This window comes from Eublepharis macularius, chromosome 18 (genome assembly GCF_028583425.1).
Source record: "Eublepharis macularius isolate TG4126 chromosome 18, MPM_Emac_v1.0, whole genome shotgun sequence".
Taxonomy (NCBI): Eukaryota; Metazoa; Chordata; class Lepidosauria; order Squamata; family Eublepharidae; genus Eublepharis; species Eublepharis macularius.
In genome coordinates, this window is record NC_072807.1 from 38,396,989 (window position 1) to 38,417,419 (window position 20,431).

General features: G+C 46.2%; 1 protein-coding gene across 1 annotated transcript; it reads left to right on the forward strand.

The window, feature by feature from the left end:
* Positions 1-5,438: 5,438 nt before the first annotated feature.
* GCNT3 (glucosaminyl (N-acetyl) transferase 3, mucin type) lies at positions 5,439-8,728 on the forward strand. The gene has a single exon (XM_055003000.1). It carries the CDS (start codon positions 5,578-5,580, stop codon positions 6,892-6,894), a length of 1,317 nt encoding a protein of 438 aa, XP_054858975.1. The 5' UTR covers positions 5,439-5,577; the 3' UTR covers positions 6,895-8,728.
* The last annotated feature ends 11,703 nt before the right edge of the window (positions 8,729-20,431 follow it).

Sequence of the window (20,431 nt, forward strand, 5' to 3'; positions counted from 1 at the left end):
CTCCCCAATGGGGACCCAAGATGGCTCACATCTTTCTACTCTTCCTCTGCATTTTAATCCCACAACAACCTTGTGAGGTATGCTAAGTTGAGGGCATATGACTGGCCCAAGATAACCCAGCGAGCTTCCATGGCAGAGCGGGGATTCGAACCTGGGATTCCCAGATCCTACTTTGACACTCTGTCCACTACATCACACTGGCTTTCTATTTAGAATCATAGAATCATAGGTTTGAAGGGACCTCTAGGGTCATCTAGTCCAACCCCCCTGCACAATGCAGGGAATTCTCAACTACCTCCCCCCCCACCTCCCAGTGACCCCTGCTCCATGCCCAGAAGATGGCAAAACACCATCAGGATCCCTAGCCAAACTGGCCTGGGGGAAAGTTTACTATTTGTTACTATTTTTACTTTACCCTCTTCCATCTTAGCCAGAGCCAGAAGTAAATACAAGATTCAAGTAGAGCAGCACCTTAAAGACCAACGAGATTTCCCAAGATATGAGCTTTTGAGAACCAGAACTCCCTTTGTCAGATCTAAGTAAGGGAGCTCTGACTCTTGAAAGCTTATACCTTGGAAATCTATCAAGATGGGTAGCCGTGTCAGTCTCTCTGTAGCAGCAGAAAAAAGCAAGAGTCCTATAAAACTAACAAAACTAGTGGTAGGGTAAGAGCTTTCACTGCTCTCTTCTTCAGAGTGAGCAGTGACTGACGAAAGCCAGTCTTATAGATCCTACTGGACTCTTGCTTTTGGAAATCTAGTGGGTCTTTAAGGTGTTACTAGACCCCAATCTTGCTTGAAGAGTGAAAAGCTAGTGAAAAGGCCTCATTATGGAGGTTTAGTAATAGAATAATTACCAACCAAACCAGTGCAGATCATGGGAAGCACATGGCGAAGAACCAAGAGCTTACTGCTAGAAGTGGGCCTTGGCATTTAGCAGATTCTGGCAAATTAGGGCACCTGCCGGGATACATCCCCGTCAAGTGGGAGGTGGCACATCCTCTTGCTAGCTGCGCTTTAAACTAGTGTCACACACACACACATTAGTTAATGCAAGATTCTGCACTGCGTTCCAAGCAGCTAAACTGTCTCTTTGCAGCTACTACCCCCACTTGCCGCAAAAAAGAAAGCGTGCTGCTCAATCAGTAGACACCAGCCACCAATCGAGGAAGCATTTTTAGCCTGACAAAGTCCTAAAGAAAAGGTCCTCCGCCAGCTTTAAATTGGTTGGGAACATACGAGACTGGGGTTTTTCATACCAGCTGCACAGTAGTAAAACGAGGAATGCATTTCATGGGAAATACGTGTGAACGGGGAGCTGTCTGCTGGGCTTAGTTTGCCATGTGCAGTAATGAAGAACGATTTATTTGTACCTCAGCCTAGCGTACCTCACAAGGTTGTTAAAACAGGCAGGTCTTCACTTGAGGATGAAACCATAACAGAATGAGAAGTCCTTGGGCAAAGTTTTCCACCATGCTGGTGCAGCCACCCCAAAAGTCCTACAGATTCTTGTGGCCCTGAAAGGAAGAGATTCAACGCGGGCCTTTCCCGGCCAGCCTCCGCAGCGGGCAAGGGAGGCGTAAAAGGTGGCGCTCCCTTCTGGTAAACAAGGCCAGGGTCAGGAATGCTGCTTTCAAGGTGGGCAAGCCTTCCTCCTCGTGATTTACCAGGAGTTGCAGGCTACTCAATGGCTATTGGATACGGATTATTAACTTCATGGTACTTCTAAGAGCATTCTTAATGGCTCAGCAATACAAACCCAACACACAAGCATCTCTCTCTCTCGCTCTTTGCACATTATTAAATTCTGGGTGTCTGATTACAAAACACAGAAGTGGAGTGGAATGTTGCAACGCAAACAATGGATAAAACTACAAACTTTTAAAAACTTGTCCTGGAAAGAGATTGATGAAATTTAAAGTGGGGGAACAGAATGAGAGAAATGTAGTATTTGGAAAGTTTATTACTGGGATATGGGGAGAACTTGAAGCCCTGTTGAGCAAGGAGCAGGTGGCTCATGCAAGCAAGCTAAACCACAGCTGGCCTGTTGGGATCAGAGAGCAAAAAGCCCGGAGCCAGTCCTGACCAGGAATGCAAAATGCTTAGGGTTTGTGACACACACACACACACATACACAAACCTGAAGACGTGCCCAGGAACACAATTTTAAGTCATATCGTTAAAAACCATTCGTCATCAGTAAGGAGACACCTCCCCACTCCCTGCAATTAGGAGGGTCAAAGTATTAGATCGGTCCTGAAAACACAAAAGCCAGCAGCCCACATAATAAAACATCATAAACAGAGCAGACCATGGTAAAAGCCACACAGGTATCATCAAAAAGCAATAAGAAGCCCAAGTAATCCAAAAAGTTTTTCAGCTGACGCTTAAAACTTGACAAAGTAGACACTGCAGGAAGGAAGGGCCAATGCTGTGGGGCCTGTGCAGAGAAGGCCCCATTTCTGCTAACCACCCACCTCACTTGAGGGAGGGGACAACATAGAGTATTGCAGAAGATCATAATTGGCGGGCAAGCAGCTAGGGGATTTGTCCTAGCCTGGTCACATGGCTGATCTAGCCAATCAGGACAGCCTGTTTCAGTTTGTTTTTGTACTGGGTTCCACTGGGGACATTTACGGTTACGTAACGAAATGTCAAGGGAAGATGCCAATTACGTTGTCATGTTTGAGCAACGACTGCTGCTTTATTGTGCTTTATTGAGGATCTGTTGCATAGTGCTTCTACTGTTACTTTGAACAGTAGCAAACAGGTGTTATTTGAACACCTGTTTGCTATGCTGGTTTTTATGGAATGTATTTAGTGTACTTTTTTTTTTACTGTACAGTGGTTGATGATCATTAGCCACTCGGGACATTTAAAATAAAACAAACATCCGGGACTACAGTTTGCAGGGAAAACGTTTGAGTTGCTTTCACTACGGTCCCCAAAATGGGAGGTGGTACAGATGCCTCTCAATACTGGGGAGAACGATTGCCAAAATCAGCACTTGTCCTTTCCTCAGCTGCAGAGATGTTTATTTTGTTTCCTGTCAAATAAAAGCAGCAAGCTGAAGTCAGCTGCATCTGTACCCCGAAGATCAATAATAATAATAATAATAGTAATAAAATATCCCATGAAGTTCTCATCCCCCTTCTGAATTACATCTCTGAAACTCTGAAGTAGATGCATTTCAATTAATGCTTCCGTTTGTAGTGACAGGGGGGAAAAAACCCTTTTCCCCTCCAGTCAAATAGAACCAATACTTTTTTTAAACATAGTAGGATCAGATTCCATTTAGCCCAGCAAGCTGCTTTTCTGATGCTGTTCCAATCATATTCTTGCGCCAAGAGTGTGTCTTTATTTCACTCTAATGTACACTCTGGGTAGGAGTCAAGTCCTTACAAGAGCCACAACCTGCCAAACAATGTTTAAACATGGGATTTAGAGTCCTTTAACAGCTCCAGGAAATAGAGCAAGGAATACATGAGAACAAAGGCCCCAAAGCGGAGGGAACTGGACTGCACTGGGGCTTGCGAACGGGGCACAGGGCCATCAACCACTCAAAGCATTTCTAAGGCAGCCACCTACTTTTAAAGCAAGTTATTTGTAAGGCTGCTAGACACACAATGGAATACACTGAAAGGGGGGGGGGATCACGCTTGCTTGTTTTAGTGGCATAACCGAGGAGCGGGAACTATCAAACTGCAGTTACAGAAAATGTACACACTCCTGGGAAACTGTTTTATTCTTTTAACAGCTGCAGAGCATTTGGGTTGGTGTAGCTGCAAACTGAAGAGTGCGGCTGGAATAGGGTTGCCAGATCCAAGTTGGGAAATTCCTGGAGATCTGGGGGGGGGGGTGAAACCTGGAAAAACCTACAAAAAGTGGGGTTTGGAGAGGAAAGGGCATGGCATAATTCCATAGAGTCCTGTCCCCCCTCAAAGTAGCCATTTTCTCCAGGTGAACTGATCTTTGTGGCCTGGAGACCCGTTGTAATTCCGGGAGATCTCCAGCCACTACCTGGAGGCTGGCAACCCTAGGCTGGAATGACAAGGGACATGAAATCCACCCACAATCTGGGGAAGGCAGGGAGCTATGCAAGTCAGAAAATGCAACCACAGATCAAGTAGGACGGCTGGCCAAAGGACAGAAGAGCACAGAAGCTTATGAGAGGATCTGGCCAAAAGAACTCATGGGATGCAGCAGTTAGAGCATTAGGCTAAGAGCAAGGAGTCCTGGGTTCAAGTCTCCACCCTAGCATGGAAGCTCAAGGGGTAACCTTGGGCCATTTGTTCACTCTCTCAGCCTAACCTTCCCTGCAGGGCTGTTGTGAAGACAAAATAAGGAAGGAAGAGCCAGATATGCTGACCTGAGTTTCTCAGTGAAAGGACAGGATAAAAATGTACCAGATGGATGTAGAGGGTGTTAAGCGCCCAGTACAAGTACTTCAGAGCAGATATTTTTACAAAATCAAGTCTCCCAACCTTCCCTTGACCATTAAAAAGAAGCGATTGGAGGGATCACAGCTGCAAAAACTGAAGGGTTGGGAATTTTCACCCTTTCCCCAAAAGAAATCTTTCAGCCTCCCCCTCTTGCTGTTGTGATCATCTTACGTAGAGAAGAGACCAATATCCACACCTATTATTTTCTTACCATAGCTAACAGCAATGGGGGGGGGGAGAGATTTTTATTGGGGAACCAGCACAGACGAAAAAAGGTCGAGCCCCTCACTCTGTCAATGCCCTAGCATCACTCCAAATGCAGGGTTGCCAACTCCTGCTTGGGAGATTCCTGGAGATTTGGAGCTGGGGCCTGGGGAAGCCAGGAACCTCAGCAAAGATGTGATGCCAACACAGTCTGCCCTCTGAAGTTGCCATGTCCCCCACAAAATGTGTAGCTTGGCTCTGTGCTTTCCTTCCCAGTTTGAACAGGCGAATAAGAAGTCATTACAATGAGAAATCATTTTCACGTATATCTTTGCTCCCATAAGGGTAACAAACACAGCCTTTCTTTCATTAAAAGGCAACTTGAGATGCTCAGGGAGCCAAATGCAGCTCCCAGTGGCGTGCTCTGCGATGTCTTCTAACTGTGGTCCTGAACAGTGCCACTGTCCCAGGGGCTACCTATGCCCAAGACGATATACTTCCTCTCATTTTATTCACCTTGGCAGGATAGGCAATAAACTTGTTGGATCTACCAGAAATTCAAGTTACTGCTGAAAGGTCAGTGAAGGAATAACCCAGAAAAAAGAGAGGCAACTTCCTCTTTCCAGATAATCCTATCGTTTGTTCATCACCTTGCTAGGATTGCGACACTTCTGGGGTGAACAAATCTGGCTGGCCAGTCGTGCTCTCGTGGCCCCTCCCTACCTGAATTGCACTTGACAATTCAGGTAGCTCAGGTTGCATTTGCATATAGCTGAACACTCCTAGAGCACCTGCTGCAACCAAAGAGATGTTCACTCTGAAAAGAGACCTTTGAGTCTGTCCAGAGTTCGCCAGCTAGAGAGCAGGTGTTTATACCCCACAGCAGAAGCTGAGAAGCAGTAAAAAGCTTGCTTCTCTCCACTGCCCACGAAATGTATTGCTCAGAAAGGAAACTCTTCAGTCAAATCTTACGTCTCCTGGCAGTGGGAACCATGATGCTGTTTGCCACGGTGGTACTGAAATATGCCTCTTGGGAGTGCCAGTTCGGTGATCTGGGCAAAGACACCAAAGATCCGCAGACTCAACTCTGCAAGGACCAGCTCTACCAGTCTCTGAGACTCTCTCCCAAGAACGACATCAACTGCTCGCAGCTCACCAGAGGAGATGCCAAAGCGGTCCAGGAAGCCCTTCTGCGGAGGCTGCAAAAGAAAAACCAGAAGGTCTCCTTAACTGAGAGAGATTACTTGGCCATGACCCAGAACTGTGGCATCTTCAAAGAAAGCAGGAGATTTATCCAATTCCCGCTGAGCAAAGAGGAAGAAGACTTCCCCATCGCTTATTCCATGGTGATCCATGACAAGATTGAGATGTTTGAAAGATTGTTACGGTCCATCTACGCCCCTCAGAATGTGTACTGTGTCCACGTAGACAGGAAGGCCCCTGAACTTTTCAGAGAGGCAGTTCGAGCAATCGCCTCCTGCTTTGAGAATGTCTTTATAGCAACTAAACTGGAGCAGGTAGTGTATGCTTCTTGGTCCAGGGTCCAAGCCGATCTGAACTGCATGGAAGACCTCCTGGCGAGCAAGGTTCCATGGAAGTACCTACTCAACACCTGTGGGACGGACTTCCCTATCAAGACCAACGCAGAGATTGTCCGTGCCCTGAAAGCTTTGAACCAGCAGAATAATATGGAATCAGAGAGACCGTCTTCCGGTAAAATGGCACGTTGGAAATATCACCACGAAGTGAAGGATTCTGTGTTTTGGACCAATACCGAGAAGAGCCCACCTCCGCACAGCTCCCCCATGTTCTCCGGCAATGCATATATCGTGGTCACAAGGGAGTTCGTGCAACATCTGTTTGAAGACCCTACGGCAAAACAGTTCCTAGAGTGGAGCAAGGACACTTACAGTCCAGATGAACACCTCTGGGCCACTTTGCACCGGATGCCGGGAGTGCCGGGGTCAGTGTCTTCCAACGACAAGTACGATCTCACGGACATGAATGCCATTGCAAGGCTGGTGAAGTGGTCCTATTTAGAGGGGGATGTTGGCAAAGGGGCCCCGTACCCTCCCTGCACAGGGGTCTCCCAGAGGGCGGTGTGTGTCTACGGCGTGGGTGACCTCCACTGGATCATCCATCAGCGTCATCTCATAGCCAACAAATTTGATCCCATGGTGGATGAATCTGCCATACAGTGTTTGGAAGAGTATCTGCGGTACAAGGCGATCTACGGGAAGGAGCTCTGATGGGCATTCAAGCCTGTTCACCAAAAAGGGGACGATCTAGAACCTGACAGCATTTCATACGCAGCTCAATCCCCGTCGTACTCTAACAGCGGTGGTCACTTCTGATCAGGACTGAAATGGTGAGATTTTAACGAGTCAATGGATGTCGCAAAGAGCAAGGTAGGGCATGGGGGGGGGCACAGGAGAGCACCTTGCAAAATGCCGTTTCATCGGGATCAACTTTTGTACACAAAGAAAGAAGCAATGTGTCACTCACTCGGCCTCTGCCATCATTCCCCCTTGTCTGTTCAATGTGCACACGTAGTAGAAGCATGCAACAAGGCGGAGAGCCATGATTCTGCTCCTCTGCCATGGGTTCCCTGTCGGAAACTGCTAAAGCTGCACGCAGCATCACTTTCTGGAATCCAGGAATGAGCTGCTAAGAAAATAAGGGGCTGTCATTTCTGAATGTGTGCCTACAAAATTGTTACACTCTTCCTTGAGCCGTAGGGGTGTTCAGGGCTTTGTGTTTGTTTTGTTTAAAACAAAGCCGGTTTGTTTGAGATGAAGAAAAAACTGGGAATAAATAGATACCTTGCCTGCGAGGACTGGTCTTTAAAGTTCCTCCATTCTTTGAGGACCCTCAGTGTCCCCCCTGAGGCTATTTTTTCACCTCGCTGCAACGTGCTTCGCCTTCACGGCTACTTCTCCAACTGCTAAGCTGTTTGTCAGTCCCCTCTGCTCTCCAGCTCAAGAACGCAGAGAGTGCAACCGACAGACAGTAGCCAGCAGCCATCAAAAACTAGCCAGTCAAGAATGCAAACTTGTCCTAGTAAACGCGATCAGACGAGGTAGCGTTATATAGGTTCCAGCTACAGAAAAGGCTAGAGAACAGGAGATGCCCCAAGAAGGCACTTGCAAACAGTGCCTGGACTAGCCAAGGGAGACATGTGAAAACTTTTTAAAAAGTTTATATTTCCAGTTCTGGGGGAAGGGTTGGCGGGGGCGGGGGGAGAGATGTTGAGTAATCTTCCTTTTTGATGTAAAAAGAGGTTGGACCAGGGAAGATAAACAGATAGGCTGCAGAAGGCAGCCAAAACCTGAAGCTTTGTGGGTAAGGGGTGCCATCTTTTCCTGAAAGAACTCTCAAGTGTTCAACAGGCAGAACTTCAACAGGTAGATATGCCCCCACCTTTGCACTGCATTGCTGTGCTGGAAAAGGTAGGATTAGTGTAAGAGGAGTCCCCATGTGAGAAGGGGGGCGACTGCAACGAGCGCTTCTAAGGCTTTGGAATGGATGGCTTTTGGAGGCGTCTCCAAAGCAGCACGCCTTCCTGGTGTGTTTCGCACCTTTCTAATTTGGTGAGGAGGACAGGGAATAAAGGCGGCCCAGTTTCATGGGTCCCCTGATCCAGATCACTTAAGTCGATGCTGGCTTCATGGCCCCCAATCCTGACAAGTGGGTGCTAAGCACTCTCTCGGATAACCCCCCTCCCCTCATAAACCTCATGCACTTTACCAGCGGAGGGGAAGGAGGAATAACTTAAACTAGTCTAGGTCTGTAGTGTAGTGTAGATGTCCTGGGCTGACACAAGAAATATTCCTTGTTAAGGGTTTTCTGTCAATTGCTGCTACAATATTGTGTAGTTATATGATCTACAAGATATTATGCGGATATGGAGGTGTTCCACCCATTTTTACAGACGTATACACGTTTCCATAAATGTAAATCAAGGGCAAATGTCTTAGGTTTTGTGTTATTTCTTATTTATCAACTTTTATTTTGTAAAATTGTAAGTCTGGATTTAGCTAAGCTCACTCTACAAACAATGTACAATAAACTAACATAACCTCATATTTTTCCTCTTCCTCTCTTTGCGTCGTTGTTACATATACTGCAATCATAAAGACGGGAGAAGTATCTGCAATAAAAATGGGAGGAGTATCTGTAATCAGCCTTGAACATTCCACTTTTGCACAAGGCAATTGTTGGAGTGACAATGATTATAAAATCTAGGTGGGGCAAAGGACACTAGGCGGAGATGTGATATGTTAGCACAATAAAAATGTACAGGGGTGAGTGCTCATGGGGGAGGGAGAAAATCAATAACGCTCCAACTGCTACTTTCTATTGATCAAGATGTCTCACACACAAACATATTGCGAATCTGAATGATTTCCAGCAGGCAAGAGCAACTTGAAACCTGTTTTGATCCATTAGTTTACCATCTAGTCTTATTTTCTAAGTCAATGGGAGGAGCAATGAGGAAAATGACTCAGCAAATAAAAGCCAGAGAGGGATGCTGTCCAACCAAAATAGTTAGCCAATTATCCTGCCCAACATGATGGTCCAGATTGGCATTTCTGTATGCAACATTGCCATTTTACACAAACCACTGTCCTGTTTTAAGTTGCTTCTATATAAGTAGAGGTTTTGTGTGTGAAAAGAGTTATATTCTCTGGGATTGCACCTGTTGGGCAGGGACAAAGATTTTGATTTACTGACAGGTAAAGCTGCAGAGGCTAGGAGGAACACGGAAAGAGGCCAAGACTTTGTCCCACCTCTGGCCACAGGGATTCTGCTTTCTGTGCAGACTGGAGGAGGACAGAGTTAACAGCTTGACACTGCCATCTTCGTGGGATAGTAGAGAGTAAGCACACACCCAACTTACCAGAGGGAACAAGAAAGGTTTGGATGAACTCCCTCTGCTTGAGGGAACTGCTGATCGGGGATCTCTCAGATGTCTTTACTATACTTTTAAAGGAGTCCAGCTGCAGGAGGGGGATTATACACACAAGCCCACCCCCATTTACAAGCAAAGCAAGGGACACTTCTTTAAAAAAAATAACAACAGAGCGCATGGACAAGGGAACCATTTGGTCCCCATCCCCTGCCTTACCTTGCTGTCCTCTGCCAGCTGAAGCCTATTTTCTCCCAGCTAGCCTCAGACATTGGAAGTTAGCCAGGCTGGGAGAAAAATCCTGTAAGTTGTCAGGCACAGCAAGGCCAGGAGTGGGAGAGAGTTGAGGTTTAGCATCAGGGATCCCAGTACAACCAGCTTAGGTCTGGATGACTCTGATTGGGCCTGATTCAGATACAGGCATGCACTTAAGAAGCCCCGAGCTTCTAGTTAGCTTTCCGAGATCAAATCATTTGACTCCTGGCAACACCACAGAAAACGTTCGAGGTCTACTACCAGGTATTGGACACAAGTAATACAATTACGGAGCCTCTGCCTCCATTCTAAGCCTTTATTATTACAACATAATTATTCGACAATCTTAATATCGGCTCAATCGACATCCATTATAACTACATAAATCATTCAAAGAGAGCAATTGCACGAGTCCAAAAAAAAGTATATTATCCAAACACAAGAAGGTCCCAGGCATTGATTAATAAACAATTAAGTCACTTATCACAGTTTATAAAAGTTACTAAAATTAATTAAAACAGTACAGTGTGCCAAACTATCCCAGGGATCACGAAGCGGCCTCATTCAGTACCACTTTAGATCTTACCTTTTTGGCTGCGAGTGCGAACTGAGAGACTCTATAGGGCACATGATTATCAGTGTCAGATAACAAAAACACAATCTTCTCAATTTCAGAGTATGTGTTTGTCACTGGTATGATTCTGGCCAAAAATTTAGCTCTGGGTACACTATATAATGGACAATAAAGTAGGTAGTGAGAAAGGTTCTCCAGTGTAGGTAATCCACAAATGCAGGTGCGATGTTCCATAGGGGTGTGAGAATAACGCCCTGCCAAAAGAGCTGAGTCAGATGGCTCTCCTAATCTACACATGGCAACACAACTGTGTAACTTTATTGTTTTGTACTCATCTCCAAGGTGGTTGTATTCTAGGCCCCAAGACTCCTTTTGTAGCCTGTCGAGTTATGGGGCCTGGCTAGCCCTGTTTATTTATTTATTATTTATTTATTTGATTTATACCCCGCCCTCCCCACAAATGGGCTCAGGGCGGCTAACAACATTCATAAAACACAGCAAATTAATCACAAAACCATAAAATCAATAATAATCTTTTTAAAGTCATTAAAATAGTCCAGGTGCAGCTTTTTAAATAAATATTTGGGAGTCTGTATATGGGCACAGTAGATAACTGAGGGCAGCCCCAGAAAAAGCGATGGTCTTAGATGGAAGGAGGACATCCACTGGCACTCAGCCAAAGGCCTGGCGGAACATCTCCGTTTTACAGGCCCTGCGGAACTGTAACAGGTCCTGCAGGGCCCGGATCGCCAGCGGGAGAGTGTTCCACCAGGCCGGGGCCAGGGCAGAAAAAGCCCTGGCCCTGGTTGAGGCCAGATGGATGTTCTTCGGGCCGGGGACTACCAGGAGTTGCTTGTCTGTAGAACACAATGCCCTGCAAGGGATGTAATGGAAGAGGCGGTCCCGCAGGTATGCAGGTCCCAGTCTGTGAAGGTCTTTAAACCGCGAATCTTGTTTCTGTGTGCAAAGGCATCTTCAATGACTTTCTCGGTCATATGCAGCAACTGTTTCCCTATAGTTCTAGCCATATCCATGACAGATTGAATCCTGGTGTTAAAGAACCTGATTTGATCCTGCATCGCTGCTGGTCACAGCTGAGCTGCCCCTCCACACATCTGGCTGCCTGCAGGCTGATCACGTGTGCTCCTGGACAAATGATCTCTACTCTGGTTAAGGCAGGAGGAAGGTTGAACCTGGTCTGTTTAGGCCACTGTCCACAGAGTATTCAGAGAGCAGGCTATGAAACATATTTACGCTTTTGTTACTTTGGACCTTTGGGTTTCACTTGACTCCATCGACTTCCCAGTCAGGACCAAACCTCATTCCACATTTCAACCATGCTTGTCTGCTTTTGTCTACACATTCCTTTTTCCTTTAGCTGGCAAAAGCTGTAGCTGCGTTTGAGCGCTGACCATGTGCCCCCCCCGCCAAACCACGTAGTTTCACCACCTCAGGGGAGGAAGTCAGAGTAATTAAGAAGGTGATATGATAGCTCCTGTCCCAAAGCTTCCCCTGGTCCCAAAGACTTCTTCCAGGGAGCGCTTCCATGCTCAGCTGCAATACCTTCACAAACCAAAATAGTAAACTTGAATTCTAGAAAATAGACCCGTGGAAGTTTTTCGGATGGGCTGGGGGGGAACAGGAATCATGCCGGCTTTAGCTTTGTAGACTCAACTATATAAAATCAACAACTCTTTTGTGCACACACTTGATTCCCTGCCTTGCTTACTTTCAGCTTACTGAAAGCTCAGCAGCCTACACTCAAGGCGCCTCGCGCAAAAGTGTATTTGTCTTTGCTCTGCTGGTTAAACACTGGAAATGTTTGTGGTCTACAAACATAAAGAGGAAGAAGTAAGATAAGGACAAAAGAATCTGGCTTCATTTCCCAACCTAATCTTGATCCGGCCTCCTTGAGTTAGGGAGCTGCTTCTCCGATAAGAGTTCCGTTTACTTGGTAACATAAATTAAGATTGGACAAAATCCATCTCGAAACCATGTCCCAGGCTTCCTCTTGCTAGTGAAGAGGCAGCTTTGAAGGGTGTGTGTTATGTGCCGTCAAGCCGCCTCCAACCTGCAGTGACCCTATGAATGAAGGACCTCCAAAACAGACTTGTTCAGATCCTGCAAACTGGAGGACGTGGCTTCTTTTATTGAGTCAAGCCGTCTCGTTTTAGGTCTTCCTCTTTCCCTTCTGCCTTCCACTTTTCCTAGCATTACTGACCTTTCCAGAGAATCTTGTCTTCTCATGATGGGACCAAAGTACGATAGCCTCAGTTTTGTCATTTTAGCTTCTAGGGAGAATTCAGGCTTGATTTGATCTAGAACCTGCTTATTTGTCTTTTTGGCCATCCATGGTATCTGCAAAACTCTCCTCCAGCACCAAATTTCAAATGAATCAATTTTCTTCCTGTCAGCTTTCGTCACCATCCAACTTTCACATCCATACATCGTAATGGGGAATACCATAGCTTGGATTATTTTGATCTTGGTTCCCAGAGAGACATCTTTATCTTTAAAGATCTTCTCTAACTCCCTCACAGCTGCTCTTCCAAGTCTCAATCTTCTTCTGATTTCTTCACTGCAGTCTCCCTTTTGGTTGATGACTGAGCCAAGGAATAGAAAATCTCGAACAATTTCATGATTTTCTATTCCTCGGCTCTATCATCATCCAAAAGGGAGACAGCAATGAGGCACAGCTTTGGGGTACAGAAGCCAAATCAGGCTGCGTGCAAACACAACATGGGAGAGGAACTGGAAAGAATTCAGAGGAGAACAACAAAGATGATCAGGGTCAAAATGAAATAAATGAACACAGGAATTTTTTCCCAAGCACTTGAGGACCACCAATGCTGGCACCAGCAAATAGGCATAGGGACTGAGTTCTACGAAGAAAGCATAACCGCTGAAAAGACTCTGTCCACAGTCACCACCCTTCTGCTTGTGAGGGCCCAGGCACCCAAAGGTGGCTCAACCTCTTTGCCAGAACCAATCGGGCAGGTTTATGACCGAGTTGGCAATCCTGGCCCTACGCCACTTACTTTTTGAACTGTGCCCAGAAACAAGTCCTTCCAACACTGACACGCTGGAATCTTCCTCGAAAATGTTTTTGTTAGTATAGCGGGAGGCTGAGAATAGACAGATCCAGGGCTTTTTTTCAGCGGGAACGCGGTGGAAAGGAGTTCTGGAACCTCTTGAAAATGGTCACATGGCTGGTGGCCCCGCCCCCTGACCTCCAGACAGAGGGGAGTTTAGATTGCCTTCTGTGCCGCCCCATGTTATTCTGGACCTGATTGCAACACTAACACACACTAACACACACGCACACACCCAACAGCCACAAAGCAAGGTGTCTTCAAGCAGAGATGAAGGCAACATTTACACATTCTTCCCTCCAACTTGTAGTGAAACATCTCCAGCCACTAAGCTCCTGCTCAACACACAAAACCATGCCATTCTGTTCTGGGTCAGGTTATCCTCTAACTGAAATGATAATAGCGGGTTGGTGAGCCCATTCAGCCCTTCTCTGCATCTGGCTCGAAGAGCAGAGCAAGTTAATGGGCCTACCGAGGTCTAGCTCTCATACACAGCGAAAAAAGTAGTCTAGCCTGTGCCACGGCAGACTCCAGGTGGCCGCTCATGTGGGTCGGCATTCCTCCAGGAAGTAGGGCCTGTATATAACAGCCCTCCTCTGCCGATTGCTTCTCAGCAGCTGACAAAGAACAGGCATCCTGCTTCAGCTAGAGGTCCAATCCATTTATAATGGCCAAGAGGTCTGTTGCTTATTCTCCATAAATTTGTCAGTCCTTTTAATCCATCCAAGCCAGCAGTGGCCGCCAGCGCATCATGTGGCAGGGAGTTCCACAAGTCAGTGTCTAGAATATCTCACTAGATACTGCAACACATCTTGAATGTGCACTAAGCATAGGACATGGCTTTACTTCAGGGTCAGACCATTGCTACATCAAGGCCAACGCTGTCCAACTGGGTCTTAGACAGAGAAAAGTCTTTCTCAGCACCTGAGAACCTTTCCCTGGAGTCACTTTGGATTTATCCTGGGGTGTTTCAAGCGCACTCTGCCTGTGGGTTGCAGCTTTGACCCTAAAGGGAACAGTTTACTGTCCTGTTTGCTCCTCCTGAAGTTGTAAAGAGGGAGAACTCCAGATGTACAAAACACAGAGATCCTCCCAGATTTTAGCCTGAGCTCATAGAAACTTAGAGCTGGAAGAGACCTCAGGGGTTATCTAGTATAACCCCCTGCATAATGCAGGAAATTCAAAGCTACCTGCCCTCCTCATCGCCCCCAGAATCCCCTCTCTATGACCAGAGGAAGGCAAAAAAATCTCCAGGATCCCAGGCAATAGGGCCTGCAGGAAAATTCCTCCTTAATCCCAAAGTGGTGATCAGCATGTAAGAAAGGGCCACGAAATTCAAGTACTGGCTCATCCCTTCCTGCCCCCCCTCTCCCAATCTGCATACATTCATACTGAGTCACAGAATTGGCACTGATGCGAGTGGCCATCTAGCCTCTTCTTAAATACCTCCGAGGAAAATACCACCTCCCAAGGAAAACTGTACCACTCCGTCAGGAATTCTTCCTAATGTTTAGCCGAAAACCCTTTTGCTTTAATTTTAACCTGTTGTTTCTGGCCTGACCCTCTGGAGCAACTGAAAACAACTCTGCGCCATCCTCTCTGAGACAGCCCTTCTAATGATCCATTCAAGTGGAATTACCACCTTATTCTTTTGTTTTCAAGCCCTTATTTGGAACGAGTGGCGTGGATTTTCTTGTTCGGGCTCAACAGAGGCTGACTAATAAGGTTTGAATTCTGTTCTGAAAAGACCTGGTTTTGGGGTCAGGTTCTATTTGACTCCTTGCTTAGAGGTATACACAACATACCTCTTGCTACAAGGGTCGAGGGATAACGGCTGTATGAGCCCAAACCTATCGATTCCTTCCTTCAACAACATCTTCCTCCACTGATTCAACTGCCGTGTAACAGACGCAGGCAGCTGTCAACCCGGAAAAAATGCCTCCGTAAATAAGACGCTCACATTATCAACTATGAATTGCAAAGTCAATGTTGATTTTACGAGATAAAATTCGTAAGACGTAAAAAGTCCAGGAACAGCATGCCCCAACCTGATGGGAATTCCCAGCCCAGAGGAAGTAACGTTATACAGCGATATTGCCACATGTCTCTTTGAAGAGCAAACTCACGCACAAGCTAGGGTGAGCTTCAGGAAGTAGCTTTTTGGCAGACAGCAATACCACAAACCATTACGAAGTCCGGTGTGCTGAAACCTTTCTGTGCTACTGATCTGACATTGGGGGTCTTTATAACCCCAACGCACTCAGTTTTAACACACAAGATGTATCCAACAACACATTCCACTGAATGGAAAAAGTGTAAAAGTGCAGGAAATCGTTTGCAGTATATTTATAAAATACAAGGATGGCATATGGGTTCTGTAGCAATACCCAACGTTAATTCTCACGGGCTCTTCCGGTAGTCCCCCCACCCATCAACCTTATTCAGCCACGTCATACTACCAAAAGAAAAACTCTGGGAATACACTGAACACTGAATGGCCAGTACCACCTGATAACAGCTATTGCAATATGACAACTCTGAACATGCTGGGGTAATTTGTACCACTAGTACCTTGGACGGGGGATTATAATTTCCTCTCCATTTAGTGGAGTTTTGCGGCCCATAACAGCCTAGCAAGTTGCTATTTTAGCAAAAGCTTTTCTGGGAAAGAGCAACATTACAAAAACTTACACTAGAACAAAAGCTTCTCAGTCGTTTGGGTGCCATAAGACCCTATTTATTTTTGCTGCAACAGACTAATAGGCCATTCTTGGGGTATAAAAGACCCCTGTGTCTATCGACACTTCGATTTTTAAACAAAAAAAACAGTGGGAGGAGAAGGATTATAGTGTACATAAGAGCACAAAATGTTATTTAAAAAAACATTATCAATCATGATACCAAACGTGTAGGAGGGTTTACAATCAAGTCAAATTCTGGGCATGTGCTATTGCCAAAAAATAGCAATAAACCTTTTTTGCAGAGATGGGCACGAAATGGGAAAAAACTGAAATGAGCGTTTTGTGTTTCGTCGCATTCCATGAATCATGAACTTACATAAGGCACAGAGAGCTGTGCCTTTTATAAGAAATGCTCACATAGAGCAGAACAGGAAGTCTCTGGTTAGCAGACAGACCTGCCTAAAAGGGTTTGGAGGGATGAGATTGGTGTTCCCACGGCTACAGAAGGCCCATCTCCTCAGCTGCCTAGGAAATTAACCCCCCTACTCCTTGCTGTATAGGGCAAAATGGAAGCTCTCCAGTTGGCAGAGATGGGCACGAAATGGGAAAAAACTGAAATGAGCGTTTTGTGTTTCGTCGCATTCCATGAATCATGAACTTACATAAGGCACAGAGAGCTGTGCCTTTTATAAGAAATGCTCACATAGAGCAGAACAGGAAGTCTCTGGTTAGCAGACAGACCTGCCTAAAAGGGTTTGGAGGGATGAGATTGGTGTTCCCACGGCTACAGAAGGCCCATCTCCTCAGCTGCCTAGGAAGTTAAGCCCCCTACTCCTTGCTGTATAGGGCAAAATGGAAGCTCTCCAGTTGGCAGAGATGGGCACGAAATGGGAAAAAACTGAAATGAGCGTTTTGTGTTTCGTCGCATTCCATGAATCATGAACTTACATAAGGCACAGAGAGCTGTGCCTTTTATAAGAAATGCTCACATAGAGCAGAACAGGAAGTCTCTGGTTAGCAGACAGACCTGCCTAAAAGGGTTTGGAGGGATGAGATTGGTGTTCCCACGGCTACAGAAGGCCCATCTCCTCAGCTGCCTAGGAAGTTAAGCCCCCTACTCCTTGCTGTATAGGGCAAAATGGAAGCTCTCCAGTTGGCAGAGATGGGCACGAAATGGGAAAAAACTGAAATGAGCGTTTTGTGTTTCGTCGCATTCCATGAATCATGAACTTACATAAGGCACAGAGAGCTGTGCCTTTTATAAGAAATGCTCACATAGAGCAGAACAGGAAGTCTCTGGTTAGCAGACAGACCTGCCTAAAAGGGTTTGGAGGGATGAGATTGGTGTTCCCACGGCTACAGAAGGCCCATCTCCTCAGCTGCCTAGGAAATTAACCCCCCTACTCCTTGCTGTATAGGGCAAAATGGAAGCTCTCCAGTTGGCAGAGATGGGCACGAAATGGGAAAAAACTGAAATGAGCGTTTTGTGTTTCGTCGCATTCCATGAATCATGAACTTACATAAGGCACAGAGAGCTGTGCCTTTTATAAGAAATGCTCACATAGAGCAGAACAGGAAGTCTCTGGTTAGCAGACAGACCTGCCTAAAAGGGTTTGGAGGGATGAGATTGGTGTTCCCACGGCTACAGAAGGCCCATCTCCTCAGCTGCCTAGGAAATTAACCCCCCTACTCCTTGCTGTATAGGGCAAAATGGAAGCTCTCCAGTTGGCAGAGATGGGCACGAAATGGGAAAAAACTGAAATGAGCGTTTTGTGTTTCGTCGCATTCCATGAATCATGAACTTACATAAGGCACAGAGAGCTGTGCCTTTTATAAGAAATGCTCACATAGAGCAGAACAGGAAGTCTCTGGTTAGCAGACAGACCTGCCTAAAAGGGTTTGGAGGGATGAGATTGGTGTTCCCACGGCTACAGAAGGCCCATCTCCTCAGCTGCCTAGGAAGTTAAGCCCCCTACTCCTTGCTGTATAGGGTAAAATGGAAGCTCTCCAGTTGGCAGGGAGAGCTGTCTATCAAGGTTATGTGGGCTAAGATTGGGGTTTCCAATGGCGACAAAAGGTCTGCAGACATTCCAGGCGTATGTTGCCTAGGGAATCAATGGATCGGTGCCAGCCTGTCTGGCATCACGAATCATTCATGAATTGAACAAATCAGCCCCAAAAGTCTTGAACTTTTTGAAAAACGCGGCCCCAAGAAACACGTTTCACGAAACACAAATCGACCCAATTCGTCACGAAATTTGATCCGTATTTCAATTCGTGCCCATGTCTACTTTTGTGAAGGCAGAGTTCTCAGGATGTGTTCTGGAGTGCACGGAAGTAAAAGGGAGCAGGATAGCGAAACCGGTTGAAAACAGGTAGTGCAAATGTGGTCTCCTGTCGTTCTAAAGCACTGCAGTACCGCAGGGTGCACACTTCGGAACAGATTTGCTAACAAAGCAATTGGATTATAAATTAAAGCACCAGGAATGCAGTTAGCTCACTTTGCTTTGAACAACTCCCCCTGCCCCACCCCACTCAACAATGGAACCAGCCCTGGAGACATCAAGTTCGAAAGGTGCACAGAAGTGCCAACCAGATCTTAAATGTCATTGTGATGTGAGCTTAGGATGTGGAAGGTTCTGAGCCAACGCCTGCCCCAGAAACACTCTGAGTTTCATGGGATCTCTGCCTACCTGACAAACCGCTGCTTGCAGATGTGCTGGCGTGAAGGGCCAGAAAGCTAGCTGTGCTGCAACCAAGGGGGGGGGTGGGGGGGGGAGAGAAAATATCAAGGTAGAAAAAACTGAAAATAGACTAAGGATTTAGATCAAGATGGGTAGCCACTATTATCATTTGGCTTCTGTAATCACGCCACTCTCCAAGATATAAGGACAGAGGGCCTCACATTCTAGCTGTACCTGAAGAAGTTAGCTGTGACTCATGAAAGCTCCTGGTCAACCACAAATTTTGTTAGTCTTATAGGTGCTACTGGACTCTTGCTGTTTTCTACTGTTGCAGATAAACTAACATGGACACCAAGCTTGAACAATGACAGTGTTAAAAATAAGAGTATGGAGCAGCAGGGAAGCATTAAAAAAATATGGCACACATGGATCTCTGTACCAGCTACAACCATAAGCTGAATACCTGTGGGACGAAACTGGGGTACCTGTTCGTTAAAAAAGTGAAAAGCGGAAATGCACCCCCCCTTCCAAACATAGAGTCAAATGAAGAGCTCTCCATTTTAAGGGCCTGCTTCCATTTGCTTACAGCACCCCGATGGATCAAAGCTCAGCTGTGTCTGTTAGGTGTAACGGAAGTGCCTTCAGACCAGGAACTAAGAGGTGCAGCCTTGACCTTGGAAACATACCCACATCTTAGCAAACACTGCTATGCCCTCAGGTGCACCAAAACCACATAGAGCACAATTCTGTTCAACATTCTTTTGGAACCCCAATCCAATGATAGCCTCCTCAGCTAGTAAGGATTCCAAGCATTCCACGACATTTATTTGAGGGAAGACTAGAAGCCTCTAGGAAGTTCAGATGCCACATGTATTTTGCTCCCCAAGCTGCTCTTCACATCTGTACAGAGCTTTCCAGGGTCAAATGCTTTTTACGTACATGATCTTGCTGTATTGAGTATTATGCCTGTATTACAGATGTGTTGAGGCTTAAAGTGAGCGGCTTGCCTGACGGGCAAGACTCGAACAGGGACTCCCGGGCCACAGGCATGTCCCTTTGCCGCTGTGTTCTAGGAGCTGTCAAGAGGTGGAGATCTCGCTCTCAAAGGGTGTTTATTCCTTTATGATAAAGACGCCCGTTCCCTCTCCAGAATACAACTTTTAACATAAGGAAGCACTGAGATGATTTAATCCACACATTTCTGTGCTCTTCTGTGTACAGTGTAATTCTTTAAAAATAACTTCCTTACCTTCAAAAACCAAATTCTTCTAGCCCAGTATCCCATTTCCTGCAGCAGCCAGCCAGGCATCTTTGAGAAACTCACAAATGGGGGAGGGGGGAGCAACAACCCTCACCCATTGTGGATCTCCTGCACTTGCCATTGAGCGACACCACCCCTGTATGGTGGTGGAAAGTGCCTTTGAGTCATAGCTGACTTATGGCTACCCCTGGCAGGCTTTTCATGGCAAGAAATGAACAGGGGTGGTTTGCCATTGCCTGCTCCTACAACCTTGGACTTCACTGGAGGTCTCCCATCCAATTACTAACCAATGCTGACCCTGCTTAGCTTCCGAGAGCTGACGAGATTGGG

What these genes read in the sequence shown, in the direction of transcription:
- GCNT3 (XM_055003000.1), top strand. Translation starts at nt 5,578, where the DNA reads ATGTATTGCTCAGAAAGGAAACTCTTCAGTCAAATCTTACGTCTCCTG.